General features: G+C 41.7%; 1 protein-coding gene across 1 annotated transcript in view; it reads left to right on the plus strand.

Annotated features, from left to right (window-relative positions):
* The first annotated feature begins 2,129 nt into the window (after positions 1–2,129).
* APCDD1 (APC down-regulated 1) overlaps positions 2,130–20,748 on the plus strand; it is a 41,851-nt gene continuing 23,232 nt past the window's right edge. The window contains exons 1-3 of the mRNA XM_054984682.1: positions 2,130–2,741; positions 11,576–11,759; positions 15,879–16,410. Of these exons, the coding sequence (XP_054840657.1) occupies positions 2,684–2,741; positions 11,576–11,759; positions 15,879–16,410 (774 nt within the window). The 5' untranslated portion in view covers positions 2,130–2,683. The remainder of the gene's footprint in view (positions 2,742–11,575; positions 11,760–15,878; positions 16,411–20,748) is intronic.

Consider the following 20,748-nt stretch of genomic DNA (forward strand, 5'->3'; position numbering starts at 1 on the left):
ATTCTAGTCACAGAATGGTAATATCTTGTGTAGGTTGAACCTTAGTCTAAACATTTGGAAAGCAGCTTGCAAAAGCTAAAAAAATACAAATAAGTAAAACAAAGCAAAAACATTTCTAATAAAAGCAACAGCATTATACAGAATCTAAAAATCAGAGCAATAAAGCTGTCATTATGAAAACATCAAAACAGCAATTGCAAAAAGAAAAAGCAAAGTAGGTTCCATCAAATATATATATTTGAAAAATGAGGGAAATATAAAATCCACACTTAAAGCTCAAGAAGCTTGGTGCATGGCAAAGGCCAGATTGCCACTGTCAGGTCCAGAATGCTTTCTTGTATGCCTTTGCTTAACCGACTCCATTTTTAATCCTTTCAGTGTTTAAGTGCTCTCTTCACAGGTGCCAAGGTTCCCAGGCAGCTATCTCACAGAAAAGGATTGTTTTGGCTACCGATGTTCCAGCATGAACGGGCCTTGAAGAACTTTCGCTTTCCTAACTTCAAAGGGGTTGTTTTGGGAACTGTGGGGGGAGGTTGGGCCTGTTGTGATCTGTTACTTTGTACCTCATGCTTTGCCTATCATTGATAACAATGCATATGTACCATCCTGAATATTGTATTCAGGCTAGTGGACTATAATGAACTAATTCTTCAGTAAAAACCTTTTGGAAACAATGGACTGTTGTCTAATTGCAGAAGGTAGTCTGGAGTAAGGACATTATCTAGCCACAGTTCTGACAGCCACCACAGAAGCCTTTTCTCTAATAACATATGAAGCAGGACCTGACAGAAGGTTCACATAGGAACAGGGGGTCCTATAGATACCTGGTCCCAGGCTGTTTGGCACTCTAAAGGCAAGACTCAATACTCATGGAGAGACACTATATGACCTTGTACAAACTGGAACACACAAGGCTCACAGGGGAGATCCAACCTTTTCCTCTGCTGTCTCCTACCAGCCCCTTTCCTTTTTTTTTCCTTCCCGGGTGCTTTCTCTTGCTTCTTCTGCCCCCAGGCATTTTCTTTCTATTTTTGTCATTCCACTGGTCTCCTTTCTCTACTAGAACTTTCCCTCTCTTTTTAACCACATCCTACCATTTCATCTCCCTTTACTTCCCTTCACTGGACTCCTCCAGCAGTACTTTACTTTCCTGCCAAGTAAGTTGCTAAGTAAACTCTCAAGAGATCTTGAACAGTATTCTCCATTGGGGGAGCGGGCAATTATAAGCCCTTCTCTGACCTTTTTTTAAAAAAAAAAACTTTGGGGATTTTTGTACAAACCTGGGTGTGTCCTGGGGCAACTGTTCAGAATTAGATAAAGCAATTAGCTCTCCCACCTTACATATTAGGAGCTACTAAGAATACAGCCTCTTAGCAGAAGTTTCACTTTCCAGGCCAATTCAGTTCAAGGTTTCTTAGATACGTTGCTTAGTTTTTAGGGTAAAGTTACCTGTTGCTTTTATACCTTCTGTGGGGCCTTAATACACTATGTGCATATTTTTGGCATATGACGTGTAGAAAAATGGAAGCTCCAATATCTTCTAGGTTCAGCATGTTCTGGAGCTAAGATTGCTTTTCATTTGTGTTCCAAAGGGAGTGTGAATCCAGTCCACACTGAACAGAAATCCCAAGTGGCTTGAGGCTACCTGCAGGCAGAGGTAACCTGCCTGGAAAAAAAACACGTCCCCCCAATCTAATTCCCTGAGAAACACAAGGAATATTCCATAACACGCAAGATATTGGCACCCCAGAACCTACCTGCTGGGTACCTTTTACATTTACAGATCCCTCCGCACCTTCGGTATTGAGGCGTGCGGAGGAAGAGGCCGGGGAGGGGAGCACGGGGGGATTCCTCCTCCACAGACAGCGGAGCACGCGGCATTCCCCGCCTCCTTTTTTGCCAGCCGCAAGCGACAGCGAGTGGCTGAGCCTCTATGAGCCTCCCTAGCCGTTCTTGTTTTGACGCTGGAGAATGTTTTGGGAAGCTCTTTGACGGGGCCTCAGCCGGCTCCTTGGGCTGGCTTTGGTACTGGGGGCAGGCAGGGGGCCGGACAGGAACGCATCCTGGGCGGGAACCGCGGAAGCCTCCCATTACAAAAAAAAACCCTCGCCTTTGTAGTCTCCCTTCAAGTCAAGGGTGTCCGATTTCGGGAGCCGGCGGCGATCGGAGTCCCTCCCGCGCCACCTCCCTGACCCCTCCTCCTCATGCCGCTGCAAGGGAAAATATGAAGGGGAGTTGCTGCAGCCGTCGCAGCCGCTGCAGCACCAGCCCAGCGAGGAGGAGAAAGAGCCGCAAGAGGAGACGCGCAGAGGAGAACACGAGGCAGCGAAGGGCGGCCGCAGCTGTCCAAGGCGGTATCTGAGCAGAAGGGACGCGGGCACCTCGGCGCACGCCCAACGGCCCTTCTCCGCTGCAGAGCCCTCGGCTGCGGGGAAGCTCAGCCTGGGGCGGCGGGCTCTGCCTTCTGTTCTTGCAGCTGCCCTCCTTTTTGAGGGGGAGAGAGCGGAGGAGGCGGCCAGTCGCCGCACTGTGGAATTTTCATTTGGCCAGGTGGCTCCAGCGGCTTTCCAGCACGCCTTTCATCCTGGGACTTCAAGGAGCCTCCGCGCTTCGGACGAAGAAACCGAAGAGAATCAAAGGGAGGGGGGGCCTGGGTAGAAGAGACGTTGTTGGAGAACTGGCGATGTCCTGTCCCTGCTGCAGCCTGGTTAGGTACCTGTTCCTAGCCCTGCTCTTGCATGGTGAGTGTCGTAGATACGTAGATAGAAAGGGCTGCTGAATTAGCAGTGTAGTTCTTCTCGTCACCGTCACTATGATTATTATTATTATTTCTTCTCTTAGGGAGCTTTAGGTGAAATACTATTCAGAGTTGGGATCTGGCTCTGTATGTCGACATGCACATTGGTTGTGGTGTGATTATAACAGTAATAATCATTATTTAAATACGCTTTCTTCTTTCTTAACCTGTTATCCCAGGCTGTTCTATTTTATTGCAGGTATATAAATTGTCATCAAAATGCTGTGCATTTGTTAGCATTATTCACCTATTTAATAGGGTGGCACCAGGGGTTCTCATTTCCTTGAGAAAACTGCAGGGGCAGATTACTGAACAATTTATGCCATCGGAAATAGTGTGGTCTGTTTTCAGGTTTTAAAGAAGCGGTATTGCACAGGGAGAGATTTCCAAAAGACATACAGAGCTATTAAGAACTACTTACATATCTTTGGGTCATTTTTTAAAACAATCCTAGGTGCTGTTGGGATTATTACTGATGGGGTTCTTACTGATGTGCTTACATGTATTGGATTGTAAAAGATCCAACTGGATAACTGTTTAGGGAAAGTCCATTTTGCCTGTTTTGCTTTGAACTTTATACATAATCCATATTATTGCCTTTTCGTATTTGAGCAGTTCAGTTGGTGCATAGAAGCTCAGAGTCAGGGAGGAAGCATTGTACTTATGTTTTCCTTCTTTTGAAACCCATAGCTAAAGTAAGTGGGACTCTCCATGCATGATCACCTGGAACACATCTTAGCCCATAGGCCCAAATTATTCTACCAATTTCAGGCACACTATTCAGCAACATAAGACCTGTGAGCTGCATCCACAGTTTCATGGGATATGTAAAAACAAAAAACCCACTATAAATTTTGACTTGCACTAACTGTATAACATGCAAATAAGAATTTAAGATTGGATCAGACCAGGGATCAAGTATGTTGTTATGAACTATGGCCAAGCAGGTGCTTTCAGGAAGCTAAGTGAAGGCATGAAGACAACTGCCATGTTTGTTGCTGACATTCCAGTGACTGGTAGCTAGAGGTGTTTACATTACTTCCAATATGAATATTCCACGTAGCTATCATGTGTAATAGCTGTTGATAGTCTTATGCTTTGTGAATTTGTCTGGTGTCTTAAAGCCTTCTAAAGTAACGGCCATCATCAAATCTTGTGACCTTGAATAAATTATGTGGTGCGTAGATGTACCAAACTTTATGTAAGGGGAAAGGAGAAAAAAAACACTTCTGCTGTCTCCATGCTATCATGATTTTTAGAAACCTTGATCTTGTCATCTTTTTTGTGAAATCAAAAATCCTCAAATGTGTTAGCATTTTCTCATATGTAAGGTGCTTCAACACTTTGATCATTTTGGTTGCCCTTTTCTCCACTTTTTCCTCACCTTTTCCAGATGTACAATTTTTTTGAGATGGAGCTTTCAGAACTGTGCATAATATTCAGATTATATCACATTTACTTACTGTACTCACTGTGGAAAGCTTCTCTTAAGAGTTTGGTTTGAATATCACCTGAGTTATTTGCTGTCATTTGCAGACATTGACACTTCGCAACCGACTCCAGATCACTTAAGAATAAATAGCAGTGATCCCTAGGAGACCCTTATTACCTCCCACATTATGGCAGAACTCTCTTTAGTCTTACCCCTGCTTCTGTTCTTTTACAAGTTACCAATCTGTAAGAAGACCCATTCTCTTATTTCATAACTGCTAAATTTGATCTGGAGCCTTTGGTGACAACCTTTGCTGAAAAGAATTTGGGAGTCAACAACAACAACATTCAATTTATATACTGCTCTTCAGGGCAACTTAATGCCCACTCAGAGCGGTTTACAAAGTATGTTGTTATTATCCCCACAACAAAACACCCTGTGAGGTGGGTGGGGTTGAGAGAGCTCCAGAGAGCCATGACTAGCCCAAGGTCACCCAGCTGGCTTCAAGTGGAGTTGGGAATCAAACCCGGCTCTCCGGATTAGAGTCCCACGCTCTTAACCGCTACACCAAACTGGCTCTCAATATAGAAAGTCTGTATCATCCTTTCCTTTCTAGAAACCGTGCTGATCTTTTCCCAGCAAGGCTTGTTCTTCTATATGTTTAACTTTACTATTTCCCAATCCAGGGCTATATGTCTCAGAAATGTTCATTGAAAGAGTTACCAAAACAAAGGCTACTCAGAAGGAGATCAAAGATTTATATCACCACCTGTTTCAGTTTGCATTGTTTTTGTGTACAGAATATAATCCAACAACTTTCCACAAGAGCAAGCAAGTTGCCCTCCTTAGAGTTCTCAGTATGATGAGATTTGGCAAGATTGAAGCTGCTTCTTACCTTCCACACTTTCTTGCACAACTGACTGGCCTCTCCTCCAAGCCTTCAGCACATGCTAGATCTGGAAGAAAGGTGGAGTGGGCAATGCAACCATAAGAATTGGTTTGTGCCAACATTTGTTGATCCTTCTCTCCAACTAAAATGATCAGGCTGTTTTTATTGCTGTGTGGCCATCCAGCATAAGATCAAGTAGCATCAGCCCTGCAGTTGTATTAACCCAGACACGTAACCACATCACTCAGTTTTCCAAGGCATTGAGCACCAAAATTTCTTTTTTTCCCCTTCCAAGCAGCAGCTGTGAAAAGACAACCTCTTTGAAAACTGTATTTGTATTATTCAGATATATTACTAAATTACATGCTTGCTTATATGTATTATCAGTATTTGAAAATTCAGAAACTACCCTATAGGATCTGACGATGTGGATTTAGAATAAAGGAATTAATATCTTCCCCTTTGTTTGGACAACACTAAGTATACAAATGCCATAAATAATAAAGGCCATGATCTTTCAGCTTGTCTTTCTTGAGATAAAGAGTTCTTGCTCATCAAAAGGCATTTTTATTCTCCTCCCACAACTACAAAATATATAGACTGTATAAATATGTCTGGTTGAGACAGACCTGCCTGGACGCCAAGGTGTACTTTAGAATTCTCTGATCTGGGCGTCTAGGAATCAAAACGGAAGATTTGAAGTTAGAGGCTAAGTTAGGAGAGAAGGTATAATTATAGGGTTAGTCTCCCAGGCTCATCTGCTTGGAATTACAGAGCTGTTTTAAACTTTGGCTGAAATGTGAAACAAATCAGGGCCAATAGTCAGATCAAACCAGCTTCTGCCAAGAGAAGTTGAAAGGGGGAAACTGTTCTTTTCCCCATTTCACAGTGTCATCAAATGGAAGCATTTTTTTTAAAGGGAGGAGAAAGAATCAACATCATAGGGATGAAGATTTGTGGTGGAAAACCATTGCCCCCTTGGGCTCAAATAGAGACAGACAATTGGATATAGTGCTTGGATTTGTAACTTATAACTTCTTTGTATTATTTTAATTTTTATTCCTAAACTAATTTCCTGAAACTGTTCTGTCAATAACACTTGTTTAGGAGAATGCTTAGGCAAACTTTTTAAAAGGATCTTGTTAGTTTTACTTCATGCATGTACAAGTTCTGTTTTCTCATTTATAGTTGTAGAATCTTAATATTGCCATCTAGTTTTGGCTATCTTGTCCCAACCGGCTTGCCCTCAGTTAGTGATCTATATTTTCTGAGAGAGACCTTTCATTAAATTTCCAGATAAAGAGGTTTTATAGCCTCCAATGGGAGGATAGTAGATGAAAAAGCTACTGTTATATTTAGCTTTTTCCTAGCGTATAAACTAAATGTATATTTCTGTAATTTCAACACATGAGTTTTATTTTATGTGATGTATATCAACAGTTTAATTTGTTTTGCTTCTGTTACATTTTCTGCTGCTACCCTAAGCAACTCCTATTGTATTCAGCAGCACTTACTGTTGAGTAAACACTTTAAGACCAAGCTCTAAAATGGTCAATGTAGAGGGCAGTTGCCTTCATATGGGCCCACATCATTTGAGGTTTTCAGAGGAAGGCTTGCTCAATGTCTTTTCTACTATTCTATTCTGTGGTAGATTGAGTGGGATCTTTTCAGCACATGGTGGTATGTGTTGCCCAAGAAAATATTGCTCAGCTTGAACCTTCTTGGTTTGAAAAAATGATGTAAGGCATTTCTCTTAAGACTACTGAGGAACTTTTTTTGTCTATATATGAAGATTTTACTTTCATCCTAGTTAGGCCAACTGCTGTTTGTTTTGAGATTTTTAAACTGCCTAAAACATGGTTTCAGAGAATATAAATTAAAGAACAGTATCTCCTGTAATTTTCTATCATAGAATTTGGGGGTTACACAGTAATATAAATTGGTGGTAGAGTCCTGGATAGAGAAAAGAAAGTGTTTTTTTACACAACATATAATTAACTTTTGGAATCCATAACCACTAGCTTAGATAGCTTTACAAATTCATGGCTGTTAGCCCTACTAGCTAAATAGAACTCCCATAGTCTCAGGTAATATATCTTTGAATAAAAACTGCTGGTGGACAAACAATGGGGGCAGGCTGTTCCAGCTATGCTTGTACATTTTCTAGAAGCATATGGTTGTGTATAACAAGGTAGTGAACCAGTTGGATATTTACTGATATAAAAGGGCTTCTTGAGTGTTCTAAACAAATCCAGTTCCATTATCTTTTCCTTCTGTGATGTGCTCTAGACTTCTGCCACTCTCAATATTGGTGGCCTTGAAATCAAGTGCTGCCAAACTGAATTGTGTTTAAGGCAAGATTTTACATAGTACTATGTAATGACGGCATTTGGCTGTATTACTTGCCAGATTTGGAAGTATTACTTTGGTTAGGGCAAGCTGAAATGGAATTGGTCTTTTGAGTCATAGTGTTGAACAGTGGCACTTCAGCCACTCTGACTTCTTAGCCACCTACCAGCATCCATCAAGATAACTGAACAATAGCTGAAAAGCAGTGCTACCAAGCTATTTTAGATCACATAACCATGACTCGGGCAGCTGGACTGCATTTGGAAATCCAGGAGTATATTAAATATGTTTATATAAATAAGCATTAAAATTCTTAGTTTACCTTTTCAAAGTCAAGGGTTTACTCATGCAATGGAAATATAAATTAAGTAAAATACAAGTTCATACTTCTGTTGCCTCATAAATGTCTCTACACCATAGGAATAGCCTTCTCTAAAAACAAATAAATAAAACCCTTGTATTCATTAGTCTAAATGAAACCTGTTGAATGTCAAAGGAGATTTGCAGCTGGAACATGTCCATTATCATGGTTTTCTTTGCTTATACAAAAAGCCACAAAAGTTTCAGATGTCAAATGCTAAAATCATTCAGATTAAAATACGACAGTAGAGTGAATTCTAAACAATTTGGCTAATTTCTTTTTCAGCACCCGCCCCCATCCCCATGCTTCAAAATGCTTGGAGGAGCTACACCAGACATGCAGCCTTTCCATAAGATCATGTTTTTGTGCAATACATACTTGCTGCTTTTCCGTATATTTCTCAATGTAGCACTTGTTGCAGGTATATTGAATTTTCCCAGTTCGTACTTTATGGTATTTGAACCTCATAAGAGGTGAATGGCTTTTATCATACATATTACAGGATTATTTAAGATAGTGTAAAACTTGTCCCTTACTAAGTAATTATATCCTCTCTTGCATAGTGTAGGATATGGTTTAGTATATATCGAAAATACTTGCCTTGAAAAACTTTTATTGCTGTGCGAAGTATTCAAATTCATTATTAAAATATTTTAATATGCATTTAATTTAACTGCGGGAGGATTCTTTTCATGTCTGATGAAATCACTACTGACTTTAGTAGTAATATTTGATTTTATGTATGCCTTTTAAACATACAGCAAAAATAGTATCCTGAACTGTACTAACAATGACCCAAATCCAGAGATGAGCACAGGGTGTTCTATGTGACAGTGAAAAGCATGGTAAGAAATACAATAATCCTTCAATGGCCTCTAATCGCTGCCTCAAAAACATATAGGGAAGGTGCATCCATTTCCACATTGTGTTTAGATATGCATTTGCACTTGATATTGTCCAGTTGTGTATTGTGTGCTGTGGTCCACATTTGCTAGTCCGGCATTAAGAAACCTGAGGACCAGCGCAGTGGGTGGATTATGAGCTAACCTTCACTTTTATGAGTAAAGACTGCTGTTGAATTCAAGGAGGAAGCAAAGTTTGTCCCCGACACACACGCATGCACGCACACAGACTGTTTTTTAAAATAATGGCTTTAATATTCTGCTTTCTGCATCTCATCCTTTCTTTATGGCTAATTTAGTGACCAGTTCTTCAAGATTTTACTCCTTTTGATGTTCAGAGTGACTGAAGTAGAGCTCAAAACAAACACCTGCTTGGCAGTGAGACATGATAGTCAGATTGGAACTTTATACATTTTACCATGCAATCAGGTTATCTAGCTGTTTCCACATCAAAAGATAATCCTAAAGTATATTTACTTAATTTTGTAGGGTAATTGACTAGATAGCGAAAGTCAAATTTTTAATCTAGGTCAATTATGTTGTATATTTTGGAAACTTTTTAAAGCTTCTGACAAGTTTCCACTTGAATAGTTTGTTGCAGAGACAAAATCATCATGTTAATATTGGCATAACATATTTAATGCTCATAGGTTATACTTGGCTTTTGCTTTATCTATGGGGCCAGAGTGGAACAAGTTTTTATTTATTTTGGTGTAAATCAGGAAATATTGACCAATGGAATATCAGGGTATGTAAACTAGTAATCTCTCCATATTCACCATACATTATGTCTCAATCTGCATTATTATGCATACTTTAATATTAATTCTGCATATACTTTAAATTCAATACGTGATTAGATGTCCAACAGTTTTCAGGTTTTAAAATGAAAGTTCTTTAACTTTCATGGGAAGTTGTTTAAGACAAATATGTTCAATGTTTCTCAGCAGGAAATAAAATTGCTTTGGGGGTATTCTTGGTCAAAAACATATTTCCTTATCTTTGGCCATATAGCTATGAATTGGGTGATACCTTTGGAAAATATCATACAAACTTAAGAGAAACCCTGCTGAAACAGACCAGTGGCCCATCTAGTCCAGCGTTCTGTTTCTGCCAATGCCCAACCATAAGTCCTATGAAACAGGGCAAAAGCCTGCCTCTGTTGTTGATGTCTCCCCCCCCCCACAAGAAACTGGTATTCAGATGTACACTGCTTGTGAACATGGAAGTTCTGTTTTGCCATCCTGGCTAATGGCCACTGGTTGACCTAGACGGTAAGGTAACAGGAGACTGCCCCCTTGTCAGGAATCTTGTAAGAAGAAGCAAGTACACAGAAATGTACTGTACATCCTCCCAAGGATCCTTCCAATTTGAAGGTCTACATCCCTGCCCATCATGATGACAGCCACATTTTGAACTTAAAAATACATAAGACACCTTTGATTTTTCACGTCTCAACAATCTTGTGTAGAAAACTGCTACTATTCTGCTTCCATAGATGGAAAATGGTTGTATCAGCTTATCTACAGTTTCCTTTGAGTTGGTGGCTAACATTGAACTTAGGAATCTGTGTAAAACTTTTATCTGTTGAAGCACAGATGATCTGGATGAGCTGTGGATCATAGAATCAAAGGGTCTGATGTATGCTAAGGTGTTGATTACATCTGTAGGTGTTGTTTACATCTAAGGTGTTGTTACATCTGTAGAACAGAAAACTACATGCATACATGCAGTTAGGGAGCAGCTTTAAATAAATAGGATTCAGTATGATACCCACTTTTTGCCATACTTTTTAGTTAAGTGTACCAACATACACCTTTGGAATCGAATATATCAAGTTAGACAAGCTAGTAGATTGCTTTTCTGGGTGTTAGTTTGTGAAAGCTTATACTAGCACAAATATTCTTTAAATGTGCTATAAGCAGGGCTTTTTTTCTGGGAAAAGAGGTGGTGGAACTCAGTGGGTTTCCCTCGGCAAAAATGGTCACATGGCTGGTGGCCCTGCCCCCTGATCTCCAGACAGAGGGGAGTTGAGATTGCCCTCCAAGGGGAATCTCAACTCTCCTCTGTCTGGAGATTGGGGTGGGGCCACCAGCCATGTGACCATTTTCAAGAGGTTCCGGAACTCCGTTCCTCCGCGTTCCTGCTGAAAAAAAGTCCTGGCTATAAGAGTCCTGTTTATTTTTCTGAAACAGACACACATGAATACACTGTGGGCATTTTTGTATTGGGTCATTCTTATCTCAGTACTTGTCTGAGTGTATATTTCCACATTATTCATTTGTGGGAGTGTGCATTTTGTATGCATGTCAATGGTTCGGTCCACTTTTATTAGAGTGAGCAGGACTGTGACATGCCAATTCATGTTATGTAAATCTTTGCAGCTATAGATAAAGCATCTGACCCTGATTAATGTTTTACATGGATATCTGTTTTCAGCCACATGATTATAATCCACTATAGAGCACACTCGGTAAATCCTATATAAGCTTAGTGTTGTTTCCACATGCTCTGAAACCTCCAAAAGATGTTACTGATTTGTGTTTATTGTTTTCAGGGGTGATATAATGTTGTATTTGCAAGTCTGTAATGCATGTCTTTTGTAATGTGGCAACTATGCCCATGTATTTCAACCTTACGTGTGTGTCAGAAAACTGGTCCCAACATGCTTCTCGCTTCTAAGGATACTTCCATTGCTAAAATAAATTGATCCTCCTAAGTTAGTGCGGATATATAAGTACAAGAATGTACCTGCAAGTCAGTTCTAAATGTTCATGCTTCTTGGGAACTGAAATGTTGACTAAATTCACCTGAGTTCTTTTATATTTCCTTTTTTATTTTTCAGGGCTGGGAGAAGGTTCTGCACTTCTTCATGCAGACAGCAAGTCCCACCCTCGGTCACTGGAGAAGAATGCATGGCGAACTTTCAAGGAGTCACAGTGTCCTCACATGCTGAAACATCTTCACAGTGGAGCCCGAATCACTGTACAAATGCCTCCAACAATTGAGGGACATTGGGTCTCCACGGGGTAAGGATAGCCACAATCAAGATGGTCAAATCGTAGAAAAACACAAACCAGACAGATTTAAATACATTGATAGACATTAACAATTTTAGAAGCACACCAAAATGCATTACTCTGCTGTTTGGTTATATACCATTTTTCTGTAGACTATAGCAGGACAATGGCAAACCTCCTCTGCTCATCTCTTACCTTGAAAACCCCTTGAAGGGGTCATCATAAGTCTGCTGTAATTGATGGCACCTTATTATTATGATAATCTATGGGTCCCCAACCTGTGAAAGGGATCTTGGGGTAAGAGTGGACTGTAAACTGAATATGAGCAGTCAGTGTGATGCGGTGGCAATAAAGGTTAATTCAATCCTGTGTTGTATCAAAGGGGCCATAGCGTCGAAATCGCAGGAGGTCATAGCCCCTCTCTATACTGCCTTGGTCAGGCCACACCTGGAGTATTGTGTGCAGTTCTGGAGGCCTCACTTCAAAAAGGATGTGGACAAAATCGAGAGGGTGCAGAGGAGAGCGACAAGGATGATCAGCGGTCTGGAGACTGAGCCCTACGAGGAAAGGCTGAGGGCCTTGGGAATGTTTAGTTTGGAGAAGAGGAGGTTGAGGGGGGACATGATTGCTCTCTTTAAATATTTGAAAGGCTGTCATTTGGAGGAGGGCAAAGAGCTGTTCCAGTTGGCAGCAGAGGGTAGGACGCGAAGCAATGGGCTAAAACTACATGCACAAAGGTACCAACTGGATATTAGGAAAAACTTTTTCCACGGTCAGAGTAGTTCAAAAGTGGAATCAGCTGCCTAGGGAGGTGGTGAGCTCCCCCTCACTGGCAGTTTTCAAGAAGAGGCAGGATGAATACTTGTCAGAGATGCTTTAGGCTGATCCTGCAGTGGGCAGGGGGTTGGACTAGATGGTCTGTATGGCCCCTACCAACTCTATGATTCTATGATTCTATGATAACCTCTGTGGACACTTGGAGAACAGTGAGGACTAGTTTTTTGCTTTGGCATGGTTTAGTTTCAGTTTCTAGAGGAAGAGGAGGATTTGCGCCTTACATGGCCACAGGGGTAGGCTGCCAAGCACAGACGCGTAAGGAAGATAGATAGTCAGCTGGTAGGGAGCAATTCAACGAATTTTATCCCTGAGACTCAAGAAGCACGCAGGCAACAGGAAAAACTGGTGAGTGTTATGGCACCCTTCAACACACTGCTGTAATCCTTTGAAACTCTCAACTAGTTTTAAACATTGCAGCATCTTTACTGTGCCTTTTCATGCTGCTTTTCAAAATCAAAATCAAGAGAGCTTCTAAAGCACTGTATGGTGTAGTACTGGGAGATTACTTCTGGAAAGAAGGTTGAAAGCGGCACTGTGTTGCTTTCAGGATGGTAGCTGTAGTCTTGATCACAATGTAGTTGTTAATTTGACATTTGATCATTGATAACCTGTTTATAGGTTGTTTTTGTGTTACAGCATAACTCATTTTCAAAGGACAAGAGTATAAATGCTTGGCTTTATGCCATATCATGTGACTTATGTATAAAAAAGTTTATTAACAAAATGAAATTATGAAACTTTGTTGACTAGTCCTAGCTTGCCTAACTTCTTATCTGAGATCACAAACATTTCAGTTAGAGAGAGTTAGCTTGCAGTATTCAGCTTTGTACTCTCAATTATTTTCTTAGGAAGTCTATTTGGCGATATAAGGATCTATGTATTGTCGAAGGCTTTCACGGCCGGAGAACGATGGTTGTTGGGGGTTTTCCGGGCTGTATTGCCGTGGTCTTGGCATTGTAGTTCCTGACGTTTCGCCAGCAGCTGTGGCTGGCATCTTCAGAGGTGTAGCACCAAAAGACAGAGATCTCTCAGTGTCACAGTGTGGAAAAGATGTAGGTCATTTGTATCTACTCAGGAGGGGTGGGGTTGAGCTGAGTCATTCTGTAAGAGTTTCCCAGGGTGTGGAATGCTAATGGCGGGAGGCTTCACTGTAACCTGAGGAGGTTCTTTTGCATATGGATTGGTGCTTGATGTGCTAATCTTCTCTGCAGGGCTATTGTCGGGTGTGGAGTGTTTTGTTGGCCTGGTGTTTTTCAGAACTGGAGCCCATGCTCTGTTCATTCTTAAGGTTTCTTCTTTCCTGTTGAAGTTTTGCTTATGCTTGTGAATTTCAATGGCTTCCCTGTGCAGTCTGACAAAGTAGTTGGAAGTGTTGTCCAGTATTTTGGTGTCCTGGAATAAGATACTGTGCCCTGTTTGAGTTAGGCTATGTAACATACAATTCACAATGGAGAAAGAAAGTGAGGGAAAACTCTCATTCCTGGATACCTTGGTCATCCGCAAAGCAAACTTTCAGTTAGGTCACAAGGTCTACAGGAAACCAACTCACACTGATCGGTACTTACACAAAAACTCCAATCACCACCCCCGACAGAAAAGAGGCATAATGAAAACATTAGTGGATCGTGCAAGACGGATATGTGAGCCGCGCTTTCTCAATGAGGAAATTAATCATCTAAACCACGCACTTCAGGCAAATGGCTACTCCAGAAATGAAATCCGAAGAGCAATCAAACCCAGGATGAATCAAACAACCAAGGAAAAACAGTCACCTACAGGAAAAGTGTTTTTGCCATATATCAAAGGAATTACTGATCAGATGGGAAAGCTTATGGAAAAGCATAACCTTCAAGCAGTATTCAGACCCACCCGAAAAATACAACAGATGCTACGATCAGCAAAAGACAGCAGAGACCCCCTCACCTCTGCAGGAGTATACCGTATACCCTGCAGCTGTGGACAAGTTTACATCGGGACCACAAAGCGTAGCATCCAGACAAGAATAAAAGAACATGAAAGACACTGCAGACTTGGACAGCCTGAAAAATCAGCAGTGGCTGAACATAGCCTAACTCAAACAGGGCACAGTATCTTATTCCAGGACACCAAAATACTGGACAACACTTCCAACTACTTTGTCAGACTGCACAGGGAAGCCATTGAAATTCACAAGCATAAGCAAAACTTCAACAGGAAAGAAGAAACCTTAAGAATGAACAGAGCATGGGCTCCAGTTCTGAAAAACACCAGGCCAACAAAACACTCCACACCCGACAATAGCCCTGCAGAGAAGATTAGCACATCAAGCACCAATCCATATGCAAAAGAACCTCCTCAGGTTACAGTGAAGCCTCCCGCCATTAGCATTCCACACCCTGGGAAACTCTTACAGAATGACTCAGCTCAACCCCACCCCTCCTGAGTAGATACAAATGACCTACATCTTTTCCACACTGTGACACTGAGAGATCTCTGTCTTTTGGTGCTACACCTCTGAAGATGCCAGCCACAGCTGCTGGCGAAACGTCAGGAACTACAATGCCAAGACCACGGCAATACAGCCCGGAAAACCCCCAACAACCATCGATATAAGGATCTCTTCAAGCACAGTCCTGTAATCCTTTTTCAGGCAAAACCACCACCAAAATGAATGGGAGTAGAAAGTAAGCAGTAATCTTCACACATATCCTTTACTGATATCAATGAAAAGTTCAGGGGAAAGGTGTGGAACCCCCCAATTTAGGATAAGGTTCTAAAAAAAAACAAACAAGAAAAGTGAACACAACTTACAATTAGAGAAACAAATAACGAACATTTGCTCAAGATGTTGCCTTTTAAAGAAATTGTGCTGTGCATAAAAACATAAGAGCCCTACTTTATCAGACTAGTGGTCTATCTAGTCCAGTATCCTCTTTCACACTGTGCTTAACCAGTTGGCCTGGAGAACCAACAACAGGACATAGAGGCCCCTCACCTTGCCTCTTGGGACTGAAATTCAGACATTTACTGCCTCTGGATAGGGAAGCCCCCTTTCTGTTAAGACTAGCAGATACTGACAGGCATGCATCTGTCTAATTCCCCTTTTAAAGCCACATGTTTGTGATCATCACAGCTTCCTCTAGAAAGCTGTAAGAGAGCTGTTTTCTTAAAGTTAAAATCATGGTATGAGATGATGTTGAGTTAGTGGTGGTAATACTAACAGTCATACTAACTTTGGCTTTGATATGCTATAATTTTTGCACTTTACTAAATCTCCGCCCCCCTCCCCCCCAATTTCCCATTTGGCTACAGTTGTGAAGTTCGGTCTGGCCCAGAATTCATCACAAGATCATACAGATTCTACCACAACAATACATTCAAAGCCTACCAGTTTTATTATGGAGGTAACCGCTGCACAAACCCAATATATACTTTAGTTATCCGTGGTAAAGTTCGCCTTCGCCAAGCATCATGGATCATTCGAGGAGGGACTGAAGCCGATTACCAGCTGCACAACATACAGATCATCTGTCACAGTGAGGCAGTGGCTGGAAGACTAAGTCAGTTGGTGAATTGCACATGCCCTGGATTTATACCGGAAGACAAACCTTGGGAGCCGAATGTGAGCTATGATATATGGAGAGAAGAAAATGGCTATGAATGCATCAGAGCTTTGAATTTTGCCATGCATGAACTTCAGCTGATCCGTGTAGAAAAGCAGTACCTTCACTATAACTTAGACCACTTAGTAGAAGAGCTGTTTCTTGGAGACATTCATACTGATCCTGCTCAGAGGATGTATTATCGTCCATCTAGCTACCAGCCTCCTTTACAAAATGCCAAGGTATGTAAATATTTCAGTTCCAAGGCAAACAGATAAAGTATCTATGTATTTAAAGGAAAATAATTTCTGCAAAAAATCTTTACAAGGCTAAGGGCTTCAGCCTATGTCACAAATGTTTTCCTTATTACTTTCACACAGTCCTGTTGCTTCCTTTCAAGATGCAGTCCATGTCACTGCTGTTCTTTCCAGCCCATATCCCAGTGCCTGCATTACTCCCTCCCAGTTTCTGATCAGCAAACTGCTCTTCTAACTGTGGTGGGCACCATTCCTTCAAGATACAACAGCTGTTGTCCTTCCAAGCAGCACTTCATTTTCCAGGTCTGGGGACAGCATGGACAAGCTACACTTTCTTCTTGTTGGCACTACAGTTAATGCTAAATTAGTAAACATTCAGTAATATCACATTCTTCTTGTTCCATATTCCAGAGGGAAAAAACTCCCATCCTTTTTCCCTTTTCAAAGTTTCATGCATTTGGAATATTTTTGACAGTAGTGTAGAATAATCTGTTTTTTCTTGAATGCTTGGAAGCTGTTGCAGCTGATCAGTAACCTGATGGGCTGTGTTCCTGTTTTATGTTTTGCTATAATCTTGTTTTTATGTATGGTCACTGTAGTGCATGTCCTTGTTCCATCTAGATTAGGATACAGCAATGGGCTGTATGTGGGGCTGCCCTTGAGAACTGTTCAGAAACTTCAATTAGTGCAGAATGCTGCAGCTAGGATGTTGACTGACAGGGACCGTATCACTCCACTTTTGAGTGATCTACACTGGCTCCCAGTCTGATTCTGAGCACAATTCAAGGTAGTGGTGTTGACCTTTAAAGCAGTATATGGTTTGGGATCAACATACCTGAAGGACTGCCTACTTCCTTATGAACCTTCCTCACCATTATGGACATCTTCAAGTGCCCCTGCCTTTTGAGATTAGGCAACACAGATGCTTTCTTGCACCCAAAATCTGGAACTCTCACCCTAGAGAGATTCATCTGCCCCTTCTGTTGCCGATGTTTTCTCAGTGATCCCTCTTCCATGCCCAATGTTTGCTTCTTTTTATGTTTTTGTATGTTTTGTATGCTCTGGTTTTAATTGTTTTAATGCTGTTGCTTTTAATTTTTTTAATACATTAGCTGCCTTGGTGGTCCTTCTGAGGGCAGAAAGGCAGGGTATTATTTTGTAAAATAAATAAAAAATATCTGTGGAACAGGCAGGAGCAGTTTAACGTCAAGGCAGTGACATCATTTCATTAATATTCTGATAAGCACGAACAAAGAGACTCTCTTCATTTACTTTTAAAACTTTTGCAGCATTCAGAAATTAATATTTTTCAAGGATAAAATTGTCTTTCCTCTTCCTGCTACCAGTTTCACAATGCTCACCAATGGTTGCTTGTCCATATTAATGAATTTGTTATACAAATGACATTAATTATGTCTAGCTCTCTGCTCTCTGCTTCTAATGTAGATTTTCCTATTAGGATCTGGGTTTGGAAGATCCTGGCTTCATTTATCTTTAAGACCCTTTTGTTCTGTTTATTATACAAACAGTTACCTTATTTCAAATTTGTATCTGATTAGTGCATTGTAGGTCAAATTGAGAATCCCTAACTCAGAATTTCCCAGGCATGAAAATGAAATTAGCTCTAGGAGGAGGAGATCATATAGTCCTCAGAGTTAATTGGCAAGCTAGGCCTGTGGTTCTCATCATAGGATGAGTTAAGAACTACCTTCTAAACCTGTGTCATGACCAATAGCCATGGTTGAAAATAATAAAAGCCAAGAGAATCAGCCCCTGTATGACTGAGATGACACCTGTTCTGTCCAAACAGGTTTGCAAATGGTTCTGACATACTCTTAAGTTGAATGCAATCACTGCTCTACTAATGTTCCCTTTTTTCGTTTCTGTTACTCTACATTCCCTGAGGATACCACTTTCTGGAAGTTACAGATTTGCTGGGTACAAAATAGGCTTTGGTTATGTAACTCTGAACAGAGCAAATGCTATTTAGAAGTTAGGGGAAGAACTACCATGGGGAAAACAGTTACATTTGGGAATGTAGAATGATGGCAGTCCAGCAGTAAAGAGCAAAAAGAAAGAAAAAAAAGCTGAGAAGAAACTGAAAAACAAGTCTACCAGCAAATCATGCACGATCAAGGGCCTGAATGCAGATACTGCATATGAGAGGTGGGGAGGTGGATGAAGAGACAAAGGATGGTCTTTCTCAGCTTGGAGAGAACCTCAAAAGCTTTCATCAGTGAAAGCTCAGTATCTCAGTGACCTAACTGTAATTTGACAGTGAAAATACAGTATAGCTGTTTTGCAGTGGGGCTGTGCCTACATCTTTTCTGATGACATCTCAAAGGAATGCACATAGCGATTGGAACCACATTGGAGACTTTAGTTGTCATCAATTAATTCCAGACAGAATGCTTTGTGGTTACTTCTGTCTTAGAGCTCTTCACTGTTTGAAGATTATCACTGATTTCACATCAGGTTGGGTACAAAGAAACGGTTCCATGGGTTGAGGTTGAGAAATAATCATATTTCTGTGATGGATAGCAGTGCAAATTTTAAACAGAATTTTTAAAACAAGGAATACATATGTTATGTATGTAAAACATCTATAGCACACCCTTCCACAGTAACAATAATAAAACAAAACAAGCATATATTATTTTACATTTATGCCAAAAATAAAAAACCCAAGCCAAATGATAGAAGTGTTGCATTTTCATGAAAAAGCATGAATATACTCTGCTGGGTAAGAGCTTCATCCATCTAACTCAACATTCTCTTTCCATCAAAGATCAGTCAGCCTTGATCATGAAGCTTTGGACTGAGAATCCATTCTGCTCATGATGGCTTCTTGTGTCAGTTGGTAGCTGCTTGCACCAGAAGAAAGCACTACTGTTGAAGTATGACTATGTATTTTTTCCAAGAGGGGGTTTAAAATCATCATTCAGGACGGTTGTGGGAAGGTGCAATGGGACTGGAAGATCACAAAGGAGAGAAGATGCTTACCTCTTTCCCTATAGGCTCTTTTTCAAAATTTGATCCCTCCAAACTGTTTTTGCCTCGGGAGGACAAAGTATGTGGGCATTTGTATCTTTTCCTCAACAGGGAGAAGCACCTGAGAGAGGGCAATTTTGTGAGTAAAAATGACCTGCAAGAAAGAGCACTTGCACACTTCCTTTCCCTCCACCACAACTTCTGTTCCAGTTTTGCAGCCTTCCTGTAGCAGCTGTGAATTAAAAAACGAACAACTCCTGAGAAACAGATCCATACTAGTCATGTGGAAAGCTGAAATGTTTTACCTAGTTGGAGGGTGGAAATGTTTTCTTCAGTTGATATAATTCGAGACCATGCAAACTTAGAATTGCAAGGTTATAACTAGAGATGGGCACGAACCGCATTACGAACTTCAAAAAACCCACAAAAATGGCAATCACGATCTGGCGGTTCATTATCGGCCATGGCCAACGAACCAGCGGTCGGTAAAAGCCTTGTTTGGTGCGTTGGGCCGCGGTTCAGGAAGCCAGACAGTCAGGCGCCAGCAATCAATTCCCCTGGCAACGGAGCCGGGGGAATGCTGGAACTCTGTCTGCGCTCCTTCTGTCGCCCTGGAAACCCGAATGGAAGCCCAGCTTAGCTTGATCGGCAGGTCTTCCTTCCAACCACGGAGCTGCAAAGCGGTTACAAGTTGGGAGAAGACACCCAGGGGAGGGAGGGGGAAGGGGTGTCCAGTAGCCACGGGCACTCCAATCTCATCCCTGCAAACCCCGATAGGCAGCTCTGACAGCCAAACACAGACAGGAGGAGGCCAAGGGATCCTTGGAGGAATGGTTGGGGTTCGAGGAAACATCCAGCCTGTCCCCATCCCCAAACTACCGGTGGTGCTGACCCTGCCTGCAGTCTACCCATCACTCCATCTTCCATTGCCAGCTCCGTGGCACATCCAGCAGCAACCCTTCATCCTCCCTCCTCTGGAACCGTTAGTGGGCCACGGTTCAACCTCAATGTTTGGAGGCACTTTCGGTCCCTTCCTACTGACCCCTGCGTGGTGCAGTGCTGTGTGTGTGAGGGCCTGGTGCGCAGGGGCAATGACCCGAAGCACCTGTCATTGACGGCCCTGACTCGGCACCTGAAGAGGGACCACCCGAGCCTGTGGTCTCTGTCCTCGGCCAGCATAACGTCCGTCGGGGTGAGACTGAGGGCCACCAGCTCATCTGATCTGGGATTGATGGGAGGGTCTCCGGAATGCACCCCGAGCAAGAAGCCTTGCCTCGAGGGTGCGGCTGGTGGGAGCAGAAGCATCAGGCAGGCCTCCCTGGGGGAAATTGT

This window comes from Eublepharis macularius, chromosome 7, assembly GCF_028583425.1.
Source record: "Eublepharis macularius isolate TG4126 chromosome 7, MPM_Emac_v1.0, whole genome shotgun sequence".
Lineage (NCBI taxonomy): Eukaryota > Metazoa > Chordata > Lepidosauria > Squamata > Eublepharidae > Eublepharis > Eublepharis macularius.